Source organism: Oreochromis niloticus, linkage group LG11, assembly GCF_001858045.2.
Source record: "Oreochromis niloticus isolate F11D_XX linkage group LG11, O_niloticus_UMD_NMBU, whole genome shotgun sequence".
Classification (NCBI taxonomy): domain Eukaryota; kingdom Metazoa; phylum Chordata; class Actinopteri; order Cichliformes; family Cichlidae; genus Oreochromis; species Oreochromis niloticus.
The window spans coordinates 32,035,397-32,053,376 of record NC_031976.2 but is presented as its reverse complement, the minus strand read 5'-3'; the positions used below and the strand labels follow the sequence as shown (position 1 = coordinate 32,053,376).

The 17,980-nt window shown below is 39.7% G+C and overlaps 2 protein-coding genes across 3 annotated transcripts; both read left to right on the top strand.

The window, feature by feature from the left end:
• The first annotated feature begins 1,052 nt into the window (after nucleotides 1–1,052).
• pkdc (protein kinase-like domain containing) lies at nucleotides 1,053–4,494 on the top strand. Its single transcript, XM_005455130.4, has 3 exons — nucleotides 1,053–1,239; nucleotides 1,318–1,702; nucleotides 3,222–4,494. Exons 2-3 carry the CDS (start codon nucleotides 1,332–1,334, stop codon nucleotides 3,811–3,813), a joined length of 963 nt encoding a protein of 320 aa, XP_005455187.1. The 5' UTR covers nucleotides 1,053–1,239; nucleotides 1,318–1,331; the 3' UTR covers nucleotides 3,814–4,494.
• A 1,175-nt stretch (nucleotides 4,495–5,669) lies between these two features.
• herpud2 (HERPUD family member 2) lies at nucleotides 5,670–17,037 on the top strand. Of its 2 annotated transcripts, XM_005455131.4 has the most exons (9): nucleotides 5,670–5,804; nucleotides 6,827–7,198; nucleotides 9,274–9,351; nucleotides 11,159–11,260; nucleotides 11,577–11,740; nucleotides 12,413–12,538; nucleotides 12,712–13,041; nucleotides 13,327–13,432; nucleotides 16,187–17,037. In XM_005455131.4, exons 2-9 carry the CDS (start codon nucleotides 7,052–7,054, stop codon nucleotides 16,376–16,378), a joined length of 1,245 nt encoding a protein of 414 aa, XP_005455188.1. In that variant the 5' UTR covers nucleotides 5,670–5,804; nucleotides 6,827–7,051; the 3' UTR covers nucleotides 16,379–17,037. The 2 variants fall into 2 exon arrangements, with proteins under 2 accessions (XP_005455188.1, XP_019220565.1); XM_019365020.2 differs by lacking the exon at nucleotides 12,413–12,538.
• The last annotated feature ends 943 nt before the right edge of the window (nucleotides 17,038–17,980 follow it).

Genomic DNA, 17,980 nt, shown 5'->3' with positions numbered 1-17,980 from the left:
GAACTCTTTGGATCCCATAATATACACCATGTTTGGTGGTCGAGAGGCACTCACCCCAGAAACACCAGTGAAGTTTGGAGGTAGTAGTAGTGAGACATTCTTGACTTTAAAAAAATAAAAATAAAAATCTGCCGCCATCTAAAGATTATGGAGATAAAATAAGGGTAATCGACAATGATCCCGGACACACAGACAAGGAAACTCTCAATTGTGTTCAGAGAAAAAAATCAAGCTGCTAGCAAGGCCCAGACAATCACCTGCCCTGAATCCAATTAAAAATCTATGGAAAGAACTAAAGCTAAGAGTTCATGTAAGGGGCCCACTGAACCTTCAGGATTTAAATACTGTTTGTGTGGAAGAATGGGACAAAATCATGATTGGGCAAGGCATGCGACTAGTTTCGTCAAACAGGAGGCATCTTTAAGCTGTTATCATCAACAATGGCTTCTGTACAAAATATTAAATAAATTTCACAGTTGTTGTAAAATTTCAGTGTCTTCAATACTTTTTCCATGTGTCATTTCACATTATTACACATAATTTAATTTATAGACATCTGTGGTTTGATTTCTTTGCATGTGTGGATCAGTTGTAACTGACATCTGGTGAGAATTTCATGTCAAAAACACCTTTACAAATGTATTTACTTAGAAAGTTACTAATGTCTTCAATACGTTTTTTTTTACCAGCTGTATATAGCAAGCATTTAATATTATTTAAATTAAATTGTATTGATTAATGTGTTGCTAATCTCAGTCTTTATTAAATTTTATTAAGACTACACTCACACATTGCTGAGAGAAAAGAGATGACATTATGCTGTTATAAAGTTTATTTATCTTATTTATATAATCAGAAATTTAATATTTGATGTTACATTAGAGTACTTGAAATCTGGACTGCTCACAAACCTAAAATAAGAACTACTTTATGCAATCAGAGACGTATGGCTTCTCTGGGTTGCTAAGATTGCATCCAATTTCATTGTCCATGCGCAATGACATCATTTTTTATTAAACTCTGTTTGTACACTCCAGTCCAGTAGGTGGCAGTGTTGCACACTTTTCGCGCCGGTTTCCTTAAATGCCGAATACTTCCTGAACCGTAGGACGATTTAAACCGTGTCGGTGTCCTGACACATTTGAGAGAAAATCGATATTAAACTTATTCAGTGTTCAGTGAATCGTGTGGGTGTAACGAAGCCTTTGGTGTCCTGCTGCAAAAACCTTTAAGAATCAGGTGAGTGCGACACTTCAACACAGACCTGCACATACAAGGACGCTTTTCAAGTGTTGCTAACGCTCCTCTTTCATTCAGCCGTAGCTGTGGAAATGAAACAGGAGTACCAGGACCTCATCCTGCAGGCATGTGATGCTTCATCTCTGCGAGTCGGTGCTAAGATCCAGACCCTGTGGAGTGGTTATGGGGAGATAGTCCGGCTGCACCTGGAGGGCTGTGACCGGCCCTCCGTGGTTGTAAAACACGTCAAGTTTCCAGAGGAAGCCGAGCATCCCGGGGGTTGGAACACAGATCGATCCCACACACGTAAAGTGAAATCCTACCAGGTGGAGACACATTGGTACCAAAACTATTCCACCAATCAGAGCTGTCGCATCCCTGCCTGCCTAGCTGCCTGTTCCTATGGCGATGAGATGCTGATCGTGCTGGAGGATCTGGACGTGGCCGGTTACGATCAGAGGAGGTATAAGCTTAGAAACTCTGAGAAAAGCTTCAAAAAGCCTGTGACATAAAATCCATAAAAGTCCATATAAGTCATCTCCATGGCTTGTGTATATTTGTGTATGTTTATATAGTATATATGTATTCCTAAGCAGTCATGGCTGATTTCCCACCCATAGACAGTTTAAAGCTGGTATAAACGTGGAATTTGATGAGTGAATCAGCTTAAATTGGCGCTGATGTCTGATTCCACTGACCATGAAAACCACAGCTACCCTGCAACAATGCAATATATTACTGTAGACTAAACCACAGTACTGCAAACCTAACCAGACAAGCAAACCTTTCCCAATCAGCACGAAACTGTCTAGTATTTTTATGCAAACTTTGACAAATACAGAGTTGGTAAATATTATTTTTAGGTTGTTTCACAAAACTAGAATTCACCAACCAATGTATCACTCTAATATCTATCCAAAAACCTCTAAGAACGGAGGAGGACATTACATGTAAGCATTTCTGTTTATCATCTTCCTTTGTTTCATCTTTCTCCATCTCTGAGTGAAGTTATCTCAAATTCTTTTCTCTTCCTTTAGAAATACACCAGCTGTACCTTTAGCTAGCAGACACACTGTGTAACAGTTTATGTTTTAACTGCTGTTGGTTTAGCTGAAACTTTGCAATTGAAATTACCTGAAAATGAGCACTGGTGATGGCTTCACCAACAGGATTGTATTTTATGTGTTATTATTTCTTTCGTTTCTACAATCGGTTGCTGTTGCAAAGGTAAACAGTGACAATGAGTCCCTACAGATGTCTTAAACCTAAAGTAATGAACCTGTTTTGAAAGTGTAAGGAGCAAAAAAGGACATATTTCAGTGCTGAAATGTAGAGAGTAAAGGTTAAACATCATTAGAAAAATAAATACTCAAGTGAAGTACAGATACCTGAAAATTCCACTTCAGAGCAGTAATAAAGTATTTGTACTTGCATGCCTCCTTATTGCCCAGCTTTTATTTCATTTGAAGTTAAAAAGCGCTGTGTTATGTTTTTCCATTTTTCTGCCACCGCTCTGAGAGCGTGCAGTAAAACAGGAGGCCTGCATATAAACTATGGCTTGGCATTAATGCAGTAAACACTCCATTCTCTTGTAGATATCAAAAATGTTCATAAATTGTGTTTTAGGTGAGGGAGGAGATAATTTAACTTTCTAAGGGCATCCTATTGTAATATTCATTTGTAATTTTAGTTCTGAAAGTGCTTTTTTTGTTGTTTAGTTATTTTTTATTTTATTTCTGTTTAATGTAACTTAAACACTGTTCAGTTTCAGGTCCCTCATTTCCAAATTCACTGCTGAAAGAGGCAGAAGCTCTTCCAGGGGTCGTTTGATGTGTGTCTGAGCACTTTCAAAGTAGTTCTGAAAGGGAGCAGTTCAGATTAGAGCCTTTATTAGCCTGGATAGGTATATCCTTAAAGACGTGCCACATAATGAAGCAAACATAATTTATGGTGGTTAAAAATATATATTTTATTCTTTTTAGGACGAGCGTTAAAGACAGGGAGATAAAGGCTTGCCTGAGCTGGCTTGCTCACTTCCACGCTCTCTTCCTGGGTGTGGCACCGGAGGGTCTGTGGCCTGTCGGTACCTACTGGCACCTGGAAACCCGGCCAGACGAGTTGGAAGCCATGGATGACGCTGAGCTCAAAGCAGCAGCAGGCGACATTGACAGGATACTCAATGAGTGCCGTTTCAAGACCATCGTTCATGGAGATGCCAAATTAGCTAATTTCTGTTTTTCCCAGAGTGGGAAGGATGTGGCAGCTGTGGACTTTCAGTATGTGGGCGGGGGCTGCGGGATGAAAGATGTTGTATATTTTCTAGGAAGTTGTATGGACGAGAGGGAGTGTGAAAAGAGGGTACCCGGACTGCTGGACTACTATTTTTCAGAACTAAAGCTATCGTTAAAAAAAGACATAGACTTTCATGCCCTTGAGAAAGAGTGGAGGGAGATGTTTGCATTTGCTTGGACAGACTTTCATCGTTTTCTGCTGGGATGGAGGCCGGGACACTGGAAGATCAACCGATACAGTAAACAGCTGACAAAGGAGGTTCTGCGCAAGCTGAAACAGTAATCAGTAGTTTCCATGCAGCAAGTCTTCCTGGGATAAACACACAAAGCACCCAGGAAATTTGTACATACCCATAACTATTCCTGTGTAATTTAATGAAGCATGCTTATCACATTATTTGTTAGAAAATAAGAGTTGTTGAACTGCTAAGGCATTTTTACTTTTCTATATGGCCTACTGCAAATTGGGTGCACAGATGTAAATTTATGTCAGCACTTTAAAAGCAATATCACACATTGTAAAAAGCAGGAAATATGGCTGAAAACATTTCTGGATTTTATTCTAGTACATGCAAAGATTTATTCAGTGGAAATTATTCCGGGTGTGCAGTAATTATGAAACACAGATAAAAATAAAGGCAACTAATAGCATTATTATTGTAGAATGTGGGATATAAAAAATACTAAAGCAATAATTTCTACAATCTCTGCGAATAGTTTGAGAAAGAAAAACTCATCAGTTTTGCGGCACTTGAGGAGGAAAATACTTCAGCGCTGAGACTTAGTCTGGCTGTGTGGTTGGACAAAAGCATAACATTTTCTCCAAATGTAGTTTGCCTGTTAGGCAACTTACACTGCCCTCTAGTGGTGGAGTGCCATTCCAACTATCAGTCCTTTGTTTAAGAGGTTCATTTGAAGTAGGCGTGGAAAAACTGAAAATCTTACAAATAAAACAAATACACTTTTCTTAAAGATTAATTGTATTACATGTTTTTCCACTTTTAGTAACCAAATGGTAAAGCAATACAAAACTATACTGTGTTAGAACATCATGTCACAGAGGAACTACATTTGGTTAAAATTTACCAGACTGAGTACTAAATGTGGTGAATAAATTAAGATATTGCATCACATCATCAGTGATGTGCAGCACCAGTGTTGTGAATTGTATGCACACTCAAGTATGCTGCCATCTAGATTTTCTATAGATATAAATAATTTCAACTAGGCTCCTTCTAGAGTTTATTGCACTCCACTTTGAAATAACATGGCTACATATAAAGCCAAAAGCTGCTGACTGGGGGAATGAAGTCATAATTCATATTTATGTTTGGGGAATTAAAAGACATTGCTGAAGAAAAAAAATAAAGCTCCAACCCTGATTGACTCATTCTTTGCTGGATGATTATGTAGTATTTTTACTGATTACAGAGTTCCAGAGCAGGGACACTCATCAGACCAAACAATGTATGTCCAGTCTCTACATGTCCAATTTTGGTGATTGGTGCAGATTTTATCCTCAGTGTCCAGTTCTAAGTTGACAAGAGTGGCATCTGGTGCGCTCTGGCATCAACAGGGCTTTTTTTTTTTTTTTTTTTTTTCACCCAGGGAACTGCTGCTCACTGGCTATTTTCTCTTTTGTGGTTGTGTGGAAAATCCAGATCAGCACCAACAACCATGCAATCATCAAAGTCAGTTAAATCAACTTGCTTTTCCATTTTGACGTTAGGTTTGAACTTGAGTTCGTCTTGACCACATCTATGTGCCTAAATGTATTGAATCATTGTCATTAGATACTTGCATTAATGACTTATTGAAAAGGCATGCCTAATAAAATGACTGGGAACATATAAAGAAATATTGGTTGTTATATTTATTGAGTCTGCGATGTTACTGTTGTCTGCTTTGAAATTACAATGTTTGTATATATATGGTCAACTTCTAAAACACCTTTATATCATAAGACTATAAACTAATAGATTAAAACCACTATACTAAACTAGAACTATAGCTTTGCAATTCTAAATTTCAAAGTGAAATCAAAAATACGAAACTATAATAACTTTAATGCTTATTTATTACTGCGGTGCAAGGTTTTGGTTTTGGTTTTGTTCTTTGTTTTTTTGATCAGCTGTTGCAAAGAGAATGACGTGTTTCCGCTCTCACACCCGACATTACAACAACAAGGCAGGCGAGCCGAGCTGGGACGGGCAGTCGACGCTGACTGACTGACTGACTGGAGTGTAAACGGGTACGAACAGAAAGCCCTCTGAGGTAACGTGTTCTCATTTATTATCGTTAGACCTTTAAATGTGCTGTCAATGTGGGAGAGGCTAGCTAGTCCCACCGAATTATTAGCAAACCACAGCGACGCTAGCATTAGCCAAGAAGCTAATTGCGTTACCCTGGCTTCACAACCAAGGGTCAAAATAAAAGCCGAGTTGCCCGGTGTTCTGACAAAACGGCCCAGTGAGGCTAGTTTGCTATGTGTGTTAGTGTGTTCGGCTGAGGATTGTACAGATAAGCAGCGTTAATAGCTCACTTAACTCTAAACCGTTAGGTTTAACCCGACTCGGTGTGATTTATAGTTAAAGTTGCGTTAATTGTTCACTGTGAAGATGAGCCAGCATGGCAGGTATCAGGAAGTTTAACCGAAACTCACGACCCCTCCGCCCTACCTGCGGTTATTTTCGCTTTGCATACGTGCGCTACATTTTGTAGATGCATTGCATTGCACTGTGAGCCAGCTGTGAATTGTCGTTGCAGTGCGCCGGTGCATTTCTTATTACAGTATGCAAAAGTGAGCTTTTTGTTGATCAGTTTCCTCAGTTGCAGTAAGTTTGGGGCAGAGTGTCAGACAGATAGGGCAAATGAACAATTATAGACTGGTGACCTGCCAAGGGTCTACACCCCTTGACACTTTTGGATAAGCTCCAGCCTAGTAACCCTGAATGGCTAAGCTGGAGTTTATCTTTATTAATCATTTATAGCTTGTAAGTTAGTTTATTGATCCTGTATTTTAAGGGGGGGGGGGGGGGTTTCGCACACTTGGGGAGGGATTTAACTCTGGACAGACATGGACAGGGACAGCTGCAGTAGTTATCCCAGTAATACTTCTTTGAGGTTTACCTGAAGGGTGACCACACAGATTTCCATGTTGCATGTGTGCTTAAAATTTACATTTCAAAAAATGAAATATTTATTAGAAAAGTTCTTTGTATAAATAAAAACAAAATGTTTTAGGATAATGTATAATCTAAAAATGCTTCTCTCTCTGTGTTTTTTTTTTTTAACAGAAGTCCACGAACCTGCTACCAGAAGAATTCCCACTCATAAAATATCTAGAAATGAAGCAGATATTGTAAAAGGGGACCCACCAGCCCCTTACCTGTAGCAGTGACTGTTTTTGGTGTTATACAAGTACCAGAATGGAGAGAATTTGAGGTAGCTTACTCCTCAGGACAGTCCTGAGTTGTGTCAGTGAAGGTTCCTCAGGGCCCACGTTTCTAGTAATATGAGCCATGGACTCTGGGCCAGTTGATAGTCCTGTAACCTTGGTCATTAAGGCCCCCAACCAGAAGTATGAAGACCAGACCATTAACTGTTTCCTTAACTGGACTGTGGAGAAGCTAAAAAGTCACATCTCGAGTGTGTACCCCAGCAAGCCGGTGAGTAGCTTTTTGTCCAAGTGGGGTTACTTGATAAACATCATAGGGGATAAAAGTAGCTGTGAAATCTTTATGGTTTCACTCTACAGGGAGCACAGTGGCTGTCATGAACTTGAAACAAAGTCAGCTGTAGAGTAGTTCTAATGTAATTAATTAACAAAGAAAAAAATTTACTCAAAAGTTCTTTCAAAAACTTTCCAAACCACTTCTGGGACTTATTCCAGCTCCCTGTCCTCCAAACATACGTTTAGTGTGTTCTGAACAATCTTGCAACTTATTGCAGTATCTCAGTCTTATGAACCTGATAATACTGTTAGTAGCTGGGTGATTTCAGCATGTTACATCTCCGGTTCACATTAGGGGTGATTGATTATGAAAGAAACCAGAATCATGATTATTTTTATTAATAATCATAATATATATAATTTGAAACAGTAATTCGTTTTGGGTTTTTTGTAGGCTGCTTGACATTTATTAAAGGCATTTATCATCAGTTTACAGATTTAAAAAAAAAACCAAGTAAAAAAAAATTGTAAATGATGTGATGTACACCATGTTGTCCAACAGGAAGAAAGGCCTGGGCTGCTGGTGCCTAGCAGCTTGCAAAATGCATAATAGAATCTTTCCACAGGTCCAGTGGTTCAAATCTTGGTACAACTTTAACTTCCTCTAGATAGACCTTGGTGACCAAAGATTGTTTCTGTTCTGTTGTTTAAAGCTGAACTACAGCACCAGTGATTTTCACTTTTAGGCAGAAACAAAAATGCAACTCTGTAAAGGAAAGGGATGTGCATGATATATAAACACAACAAAAATAAGAGATTTATAGAAAAAGTTAGTACAAAGAGCAAAACTTTTGTTTTTGAGATCATCTTACTTAATTTATTAATTGTTGACAGATAAATTCTTCATTAAATCCAAGTGATTGCTGAGCCCAACCTCATATGTTTGATACAGAATAATCAGATTTTCTGTGGGGGGTTTTGTGTGTGTGTGTGTGTGTGTGTGTGTGTGTGTGTGTGTGTGTGTGTGTGTGTGTGTGTGTGTGTGTAGGGGGGTGGGTGTTGGTAGTTCATTGGGTGACTAAACACTGTCAGTTTTTTCATCTAAAATTTCAGTCCTTTGGATCAGAATAAGTAAATTACTGTCCAGTTTATTAAAAGACTACATAGATTAAAAAAAATAAAATTACTGTAAATTAAAGACGGGCATGAAGTTTTCTTGGAGGTATTCATATTTCAGCAGGCTAAAGAGCACAGCAGCAAGCACTGTGCTAAAATGGGGTTATATTTGTAGACTCGTGTTTCACCCAGAGGTGTGCCCCACTTTAAGACTGGAGTACTTTTCTAGTATTACAGATGATCCTAATGCACCAATATGTAATACTACTCCCATGCAGACATTTTCATTTGACCACTGATGTGATTGTCCTGCAAAAGTGAAAACACAGTGATTCAAAGACAACTTTGCTTTGATTCTTCAGTGAAAATGAGGCAATGGCCTTTGAATTGTCTTTATTCCATCATGGTCAAGTTTCTCTCATAAAATGGATAAGGAGCAGCGAAAGTCTTTTGAAGAACTGAATATTTGATTGTACACATCACAGGCTTTCAGTAGGCTTTGAAATCTAATCCAGCCCAGCACTCTCATTTAACCCCAAGGCACCTAATCACTTTACAAACATGACAGGTTTAATGTCTCATACTTTGAGCTATCAGCCACCAAAAGCCTTTCTCAACTGGAAACAAAAACATGTTGATGTTGCTGCACCGAGTTAGCTCTGAAGGTTAAAGGGAGCTGGTTGTGACAGAGCAGTAGCTGGCAGTGTTTCCATAAAAACATGTTTGTGGATGTTTGGGTTTAAGTTTAGCTGTGAGGGCTGTGTTTGCTCAGACGCTCAGTTTAAGCTCTGCTTGGTGTCTCAAGAAGAAGCCCAGCAGTTTTATCATCCTGCAAAGACACCCGCATCAGGTTACACTATATAGAGGAGACTGGTGTGATTGTGTCAGACAGTGACCTGAATGCCTATTATATATCTCACTTCTTTGTCTCACCGTGTGATGTTTGTGTTTCAGCTGTCCAAAGACCAACGGCTGGTGTATTCAGGAATGCTCCTTCAAGACCACCTGCAGCTCAGAGATGTGCTTAGAAAGGTGAGAGCCACATATCGATGAGTTTTTTGGGAGGGGATGTTAAATTCCTGGGAATTTTTTGGTGGGCAAATATTCGATCTGGATTCATCCTATAAAGGATCATATAGATTTCTTTAAATTTCAAGCCAGGTAGCACACAGCACACTTATGCTCAGTCGAACTATTTTAGCCTTGTTTTACAGTTTTACAGTTATAAATGCATAAAGATCAACAAAACAAAGCATAAAATAAAGTTCACTGCATTGCCTTTAATGAAATAACTTACCTTTCTTGTCTGACCTCGTGTGTGTTCAGAGTTTGAATTTAAATTTTCAAAAGTTGTTCCAAAGTTCGTAATCGTGATGTGTCTTTACTCTCGTTGAGTGCACTGGCTTGTAATTAGTGCCACAGCTGTCAGTTACTTTAGTAATTGACTATTCTATTAATCCATTGAGTAACCAGGTAAGAAATACGTTTGTCTTATTAATGAGCAATAAAAATATTCAATTACCTACAACATACATAAAATATCTGCCTAAAAAACCAAAACATTTTCTTAAATTCAAAGATAACTAATCTCAAGTACAGTAATGTCAAGTGAAAGAAGTTATGCATGCAACGGAGCCAGTTCATAAAATAAAATAGGCTTTTTTATTTTATGAAACCGTAAGCAAAAAGCAAAGAGGTAGATTTGGTTTGTGCTTGTTTTTGTGCTAGTGAGTAGGTGTGTGTGTCTTTAAGCCTTTAAAGGAGTATGTGGTGTCAGCAATGAAGAAAAACGAGCATATCAACATTCTCAGCTCAGGCTTGACCTGTGCTTCAAAGAAATGTTTCCTGCTGCAGAAAACAATGTCCTGATAGTGTAGATGTTAATAATTAATGTTTATTATAATTCAGTGTCCAACATAGCAGACGCAGGTCAGTGGCCTGTGAGTGAGCTTTACTGGCCTGCAAAGAAGAAGGAAGAAAAAAAAACTTTTATATTTTTAAATATTAACACAATTTAACTGATACAGTTTTATTTATATTTTATATCAATCTAAATCTTCAAAATAATGTTACTTAAGCATTGAAATGAATGTGGTCTAGTATCGTTGCAGTCCCACTTGTAGCCTTTGTTTGAACCAAATGTGAAACAAAAGATGAAGACTGAGATAAACAGATCTTTGTTTTCCTTCTTCAGAGACATTTAAGAAGCGCTTAACAATGCTCTCAAAGATTCTTGAATTTAAATGTGTTGAAACAAAGGTGGTTTAGATAATTCTTTGATATAATTGCCAAATACATCCCCTGAGGTGTTTCGAGATGTCTGCCTTGCTTCTAGAAGTACTTTGCTTCAGAAAACAAAACACTGAAACTAATTTATTAGTGCTGTTTGTGAGTGAGCTGTCTCACACAGTTACAATAGAGTAGTTGTAGCGCATTAAGTCAGAATCAGCATACTTTATTAATCCCTAGGGAAATTATGTGTAAGCAATTTTTTAACTGTTGGTATTTAAGTAGCTACAAATTGTGTGAGGGACTGATGGCTGTGCAGGAGGCATGTGTAGTCAGTTGTTCACATCCTCAGTAGTAGCTTAGCTGTTGCTCGTGGACATGTCCATCTGTGGGGGAAGTGAAACAGGCAGCGTGGGAAACAATAGCCTATGTGATGTGTGTCACTAACAAAGGATGAGCATTGTCTGAAAATGTCTGGCCATTTCCACTCTAATGCTTTCTTTCTCTCTCTTTCTTGCTTTGTCTCTGTGATCTGCTGGCGCCTTCTCCACCACCTTCTTTTTCTTCCTCCCACACATCTGGATCGCTCCCTGGCCTTGTCGACCCACAGCAGGATGAATACCACATGATGCATCTCGTATGTACCTCTCACAGTCCCCCCGGCTCGCCTATGCCTCGGAGTCCCTCCAGCACGACTGCTTCTGATTCCAGCGTGAGTAGATCAACACTTACTAACACAATTTATTTGTGTTTTTAATGAATTTTTCCAGTTTTAAAAACTCTGGTAAGCAAATGTTTTAAAAAACATTTTATTAAACTGACCTGTCATAATTAAAACAGTTAGACTTATTCTGATTAAGTTGCAATCATCTTTAACTGGATGTGTTTCTGTGATTTCCTGTAATAACTATGAAAGCTGTTTGATTAGGCTGCAGCCTCCGTGCTGCTCTCATCTTCTCTCAGGGCGAACGTGATCTTTTCTGTGTGTGTTTGATTTAATTATTGGTTTGTTATTGGTGTTCACACAGAGTTCAGAGAGTGCTGGCTCCATCTCTCCTGCCACCACACCAAATCAGGAAAGTCAGTCAGCCTCTTCATCCTCCTCCTCTTCTGATCCAGCGAGTTTTGATGGGCTGAGATACCGCGGAGGCTTCACCCAATATCCTCAGAGCACCGCTGGTGTCCCTCAGTGGTAAGCAAACAACACCAAGACACGAGACTGGGCTTTTTTAGCTCTAAATGAGCATTTGTGGGTGATTATGGTATCACTATACCGGAGGGGGGCAATTTTACAAGCACTTTTTAAATGCCATGTATCAGGGTAGCACAAAGCATTCACAAGGTACTGCTGTCTGAACACACACAGAAGAGAGAAAATTCAAATGGTTCCTGAAAGACGATAATTATTTTTTGATTTTAGTAAAGAAGTCCAAAAGGTGTCCAGGCGGCCGGCATGATACCTGGGTAATAAAGGCTTAAGCCAAACTGTCTGTGTTACCTGTTAGCTGACATAAGTCTTTGAATTTTCTTTTTTTTTTGATATTTAATAAACAATAAAAAGACAGGTTAGCAGGTTTACAGAGCAAAGAACTATGAAGTCTGCTATCTGTTATTAATGGGGAAAAGTTCAACCCATTGTTAAGCTATAGTACACTGAGAGAGTCACATCTGAGCATTTACCCCGTTACCGAATCTATGTCTCTTTAAATTATAGAAAATATTAATTTGTGCTAAAATATAAAATAATCAGGTTGAAAGCAGGTCTGTGGATCTGAGAAGCTAATGGAAGTAACCTGAAGATGGAGCATCGGTTTATGGATGTGTGTCAGTTGTCCAGCTTTGTGACGCCCTCCTCCCTCCACAGGCCTGATGCTGCTCAGGTTCCCCTTCATGGGGGCCTACCTGCCAACATGCCCCCCCACCCCATGTACATGCCAATGCAGATGCTGTGGTGGCAACAGATGTACGCTCGTCACTACTACATGCAGTAGTAAGTGCAAAAACTGTCCTGCAATCATAATGCCAGTGACAGTTTGCCCAGTGACATATTTGTTAGACTACATTGAATTTATTTACTATGATTACTTTGCGTGCTGATTTGTTTGTCTATTTTGTTTCCATTCTCTCTCCCTGTTCTCCTTCTTTGTATCTCCATTTTCATAGTCAAGCAGCAGTAGCTGCCTCGCAGCCTCCCAGCACCTCCCCTCCCTCCTCCCCCACCCCCTCACCCCATCAGCCTGCCCAACCCAACGCTGTGCAGCCACCACTGGGACCTAACGCGGCCCCCAACGCCTTGCCAGAGAACCAGCCGCCCAACCCCATCCAGATGAACGCTCAGGGCGGGGCCGTCCTAAACGACGACGAGATGAACCGCGATTGGCTGGACTGGCTTTACACATTGTCTCGCGTGGCCGTCCTGCTCAGCATCGTCTACTTCTACTCTTCTTTTAGCCGCTTCGTCATGGTGGTTGGAGCCATGTTGCTTGTCTACTTGTGAGTTAATTCTGCAGAAGTTGTAAAAGCAAAAAACGTATAATTTGTACTTCTGATTTTGACATTTTCACATCTGTGTTCATGACAGTGTACTGAATGTGTTTTTACTGCAACTTTATTTTAACCAATCATTTCAGTCAGTCATTTAAAAATGTGTTGACTTCCCACTTCTCTTCTCTGGCAGATTTTTAAAAAGACTCGGATGGTGCTTTGTGAGTTCAGAAAGCACTTCTGGATATATCTGTTAAAAACTGCTTTAAATTAAAGTGTGTGTTTATGTTTCAGGCACCAGGCTGGCTGGTTTCCCTTCAGGCCAGAGCAGCAGAACCTCAGAGGAGGAGGAAGAGTTCCACAGGAGGAAGCAGAGAGACACCAGGACATACAGGAAATGGTGAGCTGGGCACTGTCTGTCGCTGTTTTTCTGCCTTACTTTTCTGGCTTGTTGTTTTCAAAGACAAACATCAACTAAAATTTCTCAGACTGACAGATGACCTGATGAAGTTTGGCTGCATCACACCAAGTAAACTCTGGACCATGTCCCATCTTTGGAAGTCAATGATGATGTGCCAAAAATCAGCACTTGCCCTACTTGCAATATGATTTTTCTAGAGACTATGCAGAATGCTTTGCACTGTAGTTTGAGTTTCTTGTCTTGGCCTACTGATCTCTGTGCATTTCTTTGCTACCTTGATGTCTGAAGTGGATACATACAATGTGAAAATCATCATTTTTGGTATTAAGTTATAGAAATAAGCTTTTACAGCTGATCAACAGCAATCCTAGGATGATCCTTTACCTGCAAATCCTTCCAGATCCTTCACCAGCAAACAGAAAAATCCTTTGTTAAAAAAATTGAAAAGAATTTCAGACTGCTGATAATGTGACAACTCAAAACAAGACTGTAGATGTCACTAGATACTATAAATACAGGGAGTGCAGAATTATTAGGCAAATGATTATTTTGTCCACATCATCCTCTTCATGCATGTTGTCTTACTCCAAGCTGTATAGGCTCGAAAGCCCACTACCAATTAAGCATATTAGGTGATGTGCATCTCTGTAATGAGAAGGGGTGTGGTCTAATGACATCAACACCCTATATCAGGTGTGCATAATTATTAGGCAACTTCCTTTCCTTTGGCAAAATGGGTCAAAAGAAGGACTTGACAGGCTCAGAAAAGTCAAAAATAGTGAGATATCTTGCAGAGGGATGCAGCAGTCTTAAAATTGCAAAGCTTCTGAAGCGTGATCATCGAACAATCAAGCGTTTCATTCAAAATAGTCAACAGGGTCGCAAGAAGCGTGTGGAAAAACCAAGGCGCAAAATAACTGCCCATGAACTGAGAAAAGTCAAGCATGCAGCTGCCAAGATGCCACTTGCCACCAGTTTGGCCATATTTCAGAGCTGCAACATCACTGGAGTGCCCAAAAGCACAAGGTGTGCAATACTCAGAGACATGGCCAAGGTAAGAAAGGCTGAAAGACGACCACCACTGAACAAGACACACAAGCTGAAACGTCAAGACTGGGCCAAGAAATATCTCAAGACTGATTTTTCTAAGGTTTTATGGACTGATGAAATGAGAGTGAGTCTTGATGGGCCAGATGGATGGGCCCGTGGCTGGATTGGTAAAGGGCAGAGAGCTCCAGTCCCACTCAGACGCCAGCAAGGTGGAGGTGGAGTACTGGTTTGGGCTGGTATCATCAAAGATGAGCTTGTGGGGCCTTTTCGGGTTGAGGATGGAGTCAAGCTCAACTCCCAGTCCTACTGCCAGTTTCTGGAAGACACCTTCTTCAAGCAGTGGTACAGGAAGAAGTCTGCATCCTTCAAGAAAAACATGATTTTCATGCAGGACAATGCTCCATCACACGCGTCCAAGTACTCCACAGCGTGGCTGGCAAGAAAGGGTATAAAAGAAGAAAAACTAATGACATGGCCTCCTTGTTCACCTGATCTGAACCCCATTGAGAACCTGTGGTCCGTCATCAAATGTGAGATTTACAAGGAGGGAAAACAGTACACCTCTCTGAACAGTGTCTGGGAGGCTGTGGTTGCTGCTGCACGCAATGTTGATGGTGAACAGATCAAAACACTGACAGAATCCATGGATGGCAGGCTTTTGAGTGTCCTTGCACAGAAAGGTGGCTATATTGGTCGCTGATTTGTTTTTGTTTTGTTTTTGAATGTCAGAAATGTATATTTGTGAATGTGGAGATGTTATATTGGTTTCACTGGTAAAAATAAATAATTGAAATGGGTATATATTTGTTTTTTGTTAAGTTGCCTAATAATTATGCACAGTAATAGTCACCTGCACACACAGATATCCCCCTAAAATAGCTAAAACTAAAAACAAACTAAAAACTACTTCCAAAAACATTCAGCTTTGATATTAATGAGTTTTTTGGGTTCAATGAGAACATGGTTGTTGTTCAATAATAAAATTATTCCTCAAAAATACAACTTGCCTAATAATTCTGCACTCCCTGTATCTTGGTGTCTGGCCAAATGAATGTCTTTTGTTTAAGCATGTAGCAGTTTAGTCTCTAACATAAAACCGAGAGTTCAGATGTATTTTAACAAGGCCTTTTTTTGTTGGAAGAAATAAAGACAATTGTTTTTTAATGGGCAACTTTTCAGATTATTTCAGTTCTTTGAGTCTTAACCTGAGAGTACAGCAGAGAGATGTGCTGATAAAAACAGAAATGAAAGCTGGAAGGTTTTCTGCTGTAGGGTTGTTTGCAAAGGGAAAATGATTTAAGGAACTTGGCATTTTAGACTGCTTTTATTCTCTGTTTCTTAACACTGACTTCATCTATAAGCTTTACTCCTTTGTGTTTGTCCAAAAGTTGATTCTGTTCATCTGGACGTAGCGTTTTCAGTGGGAGAAACGTTTCGTCACTCCTCCAAGTGACTAGTTTGTATTTGGTTTTTAGTGTTTCATTTGTGTACATGATGATGTGTCAAGTAAACATAAACTTGCAGCGCTTTATGCAACAAATGTCCTCCCACCTCACAGGAAGAGCTTTCAAAATATAAACGCTCTTATTGTCATTTTAAGGTGGAGTTTAAAGCAGTCAGTCCAGAATATGTCCAAAAGAGAACGTCTTTAATCTTTCTTGTCTCTGTTTGTTTGTGGCTAAGGAACGACTGATGGACGAAGGAATGGAGGACGATGACAGTGGCGAGGATGGAGGTGGAAGAGCAGAGGATCAGGGCCGGGCGGCGGCTGCTGCTGGCCTTCGAGAGCCGAGCTTCATTACAGTCGCGTGGTCCTTCATCAGCACCTTCTTCACCTCACTGATCCCCGAGGGACGACCCCACCCAGACAACTAGGTAGACCCCCTTGCTTCTAAAAATAACTCCTCTTCCTGCTACAGGAACCCCCCCCACCCCATAAATAACCCAAACGCATCTTCACCCAATCCCATATGGTCAAATACTCCTTGACCGAAGAGCCCGCCTGGCCTCCTACCCTCAGCCAATGAATGAAGTGTAAGAGCAGTTGCAGTGTGTTGCTGCAGTAATGGAACCTTTGGTAAAGTCATGTCAGTGCTGTGTTAATGGAGTAAAAGCTTCAGCAGTGAAAGTTTTTGTTTTAGTTTCATCGCTTGTGAATTCATTAAGCCTTGGCGATGGCAAGGGACGCTAAAGGGAGTTGTCTTCCATTTTGAGCTGTGATATGGTTATGCTTGTGAATATTTTATTTCATTATTTTTTTTTTAATAATGGATGTGACCTAGAAATAAAAAGGAAAAACAAAGAAAGGAATTTCCCTAAAATAATAGGGAAACGTGTCCTTAAGAAACCATGGAAAACACATCCTCAAAGACATTTTCATGTATGCACACAGTGTGCATATAGACATTGCAGCTACTGAAGCACATTGTTTTCCCACTTTGTGTATTTTAAATATCTATTTACACATGTAAGTATATGCATCTTTAATTCCTGAATATATGCTTTTTTTGAATAAAAATCTTACTGCAGTTTAATTTGCCTGCTGTGGTGTACTTTCTCTAGTGTGTAGTTGATGTAGTTCCACTGATGTCCAGCAGGGGGCGGCATTCACACACAGATATTGTATACCCCTCTTCTCGTTGCCCAGATTATGCTTTTGCAGTTCCTTTCTTCCTTTCCTTCTTTCCTCACTCTTATTCCATCCATCAGAGATATGGGAGCAGGAGGAGGTGAGGAAGAGACACAAGGAGGCAGCAAAATGAGACGCCCTTGTGCTTTGAAGCTGTCATTTTAAAGTGATTTCAGTAAAATATCAGTATACCAATGTATTATATGACCTCAGATGTCAGAGATGCTTATATATTTAAATCTATTTTTAATTAAATTTACAGTGTAGCATAATATAACAGAATATACAGATAAGAAAAGTTGAAGGGTAGAGAGTTTCACTGAACATTTCAATCATAAATGAGTAAAAAAAAATTAACAATATAAAGGTTTTGTCTCTGAAAGCCTTTTCTGGCCAGGTTTTGTGCTGGCCTTTTACAGCTGTGTGTCTCGTCTCTTTTCCACACTTCCACAGAGGATGCATCCTTGATTATAGCTCTTCTCATCACTGTGTTCTCCAGATGCATTTTAAGATTTGAGATGTCCTTCAACGATGTCCTAAGCTCGATGTCTGCAGGAAGTCAGTTCTGATTGTTCTTCTATTTGCATATTTATGTCCCACCTTATACTTTGCAATTTCGTTCCCACACTTAATCAGTGTGTGATTTCTGTTTTTGAACGGGTGTGAAAAATTCTTCACAGCAAAAAGCAAATGGTCAAAACTAGAAAAGGGGGTCAGATTAAAACATGAGGTAAAGACAGTACAAGACAGAGAGGAATGAGCAACAATCAAAACTCAGGGTAAGGTGCTTGGCCATTACAAACCTCTCCAACTTAAAAGGTCAGTAGATATCTCAAAGCTAACACTGA

Coding starts and splice junctions, on each gene's coding strand:
- pkdc (XM_005455130.4), top strand. CDS start 1,332: ATGAAACAGGAGTACCAGGACCTCATCCTGCAGGCATGTGATGCTTCA. Junction 1,703..3,221: donor GCCGGTTACGATCAGAGGAG/GTATAAGCTTAG, acceptor TATTCTTTTTAG/GACGAGCGTTAAAGACAGGG.
- herpud2 (XM_005455131.4), top strand. CDS start 7,052: ATGGACTCTGGGCCAGTTGATAGTCCTGTAACCTTGGTCATTAAGGCC. Junction 11,741..12,412: donor ACCGCTGGTGTCCCTCAGTG/GTAAGCAAACAA, acceptor CTCCCTCCACAG/GCCTGATGCTGCTCAGGTTC. Junction 12,539..12,711: donor CGTCACTACTACATGCAGTA/GTAAGTGCAAAA, acceptor CCATTTTCATAG/TCAAGCAGCAGTAGCTGCCT.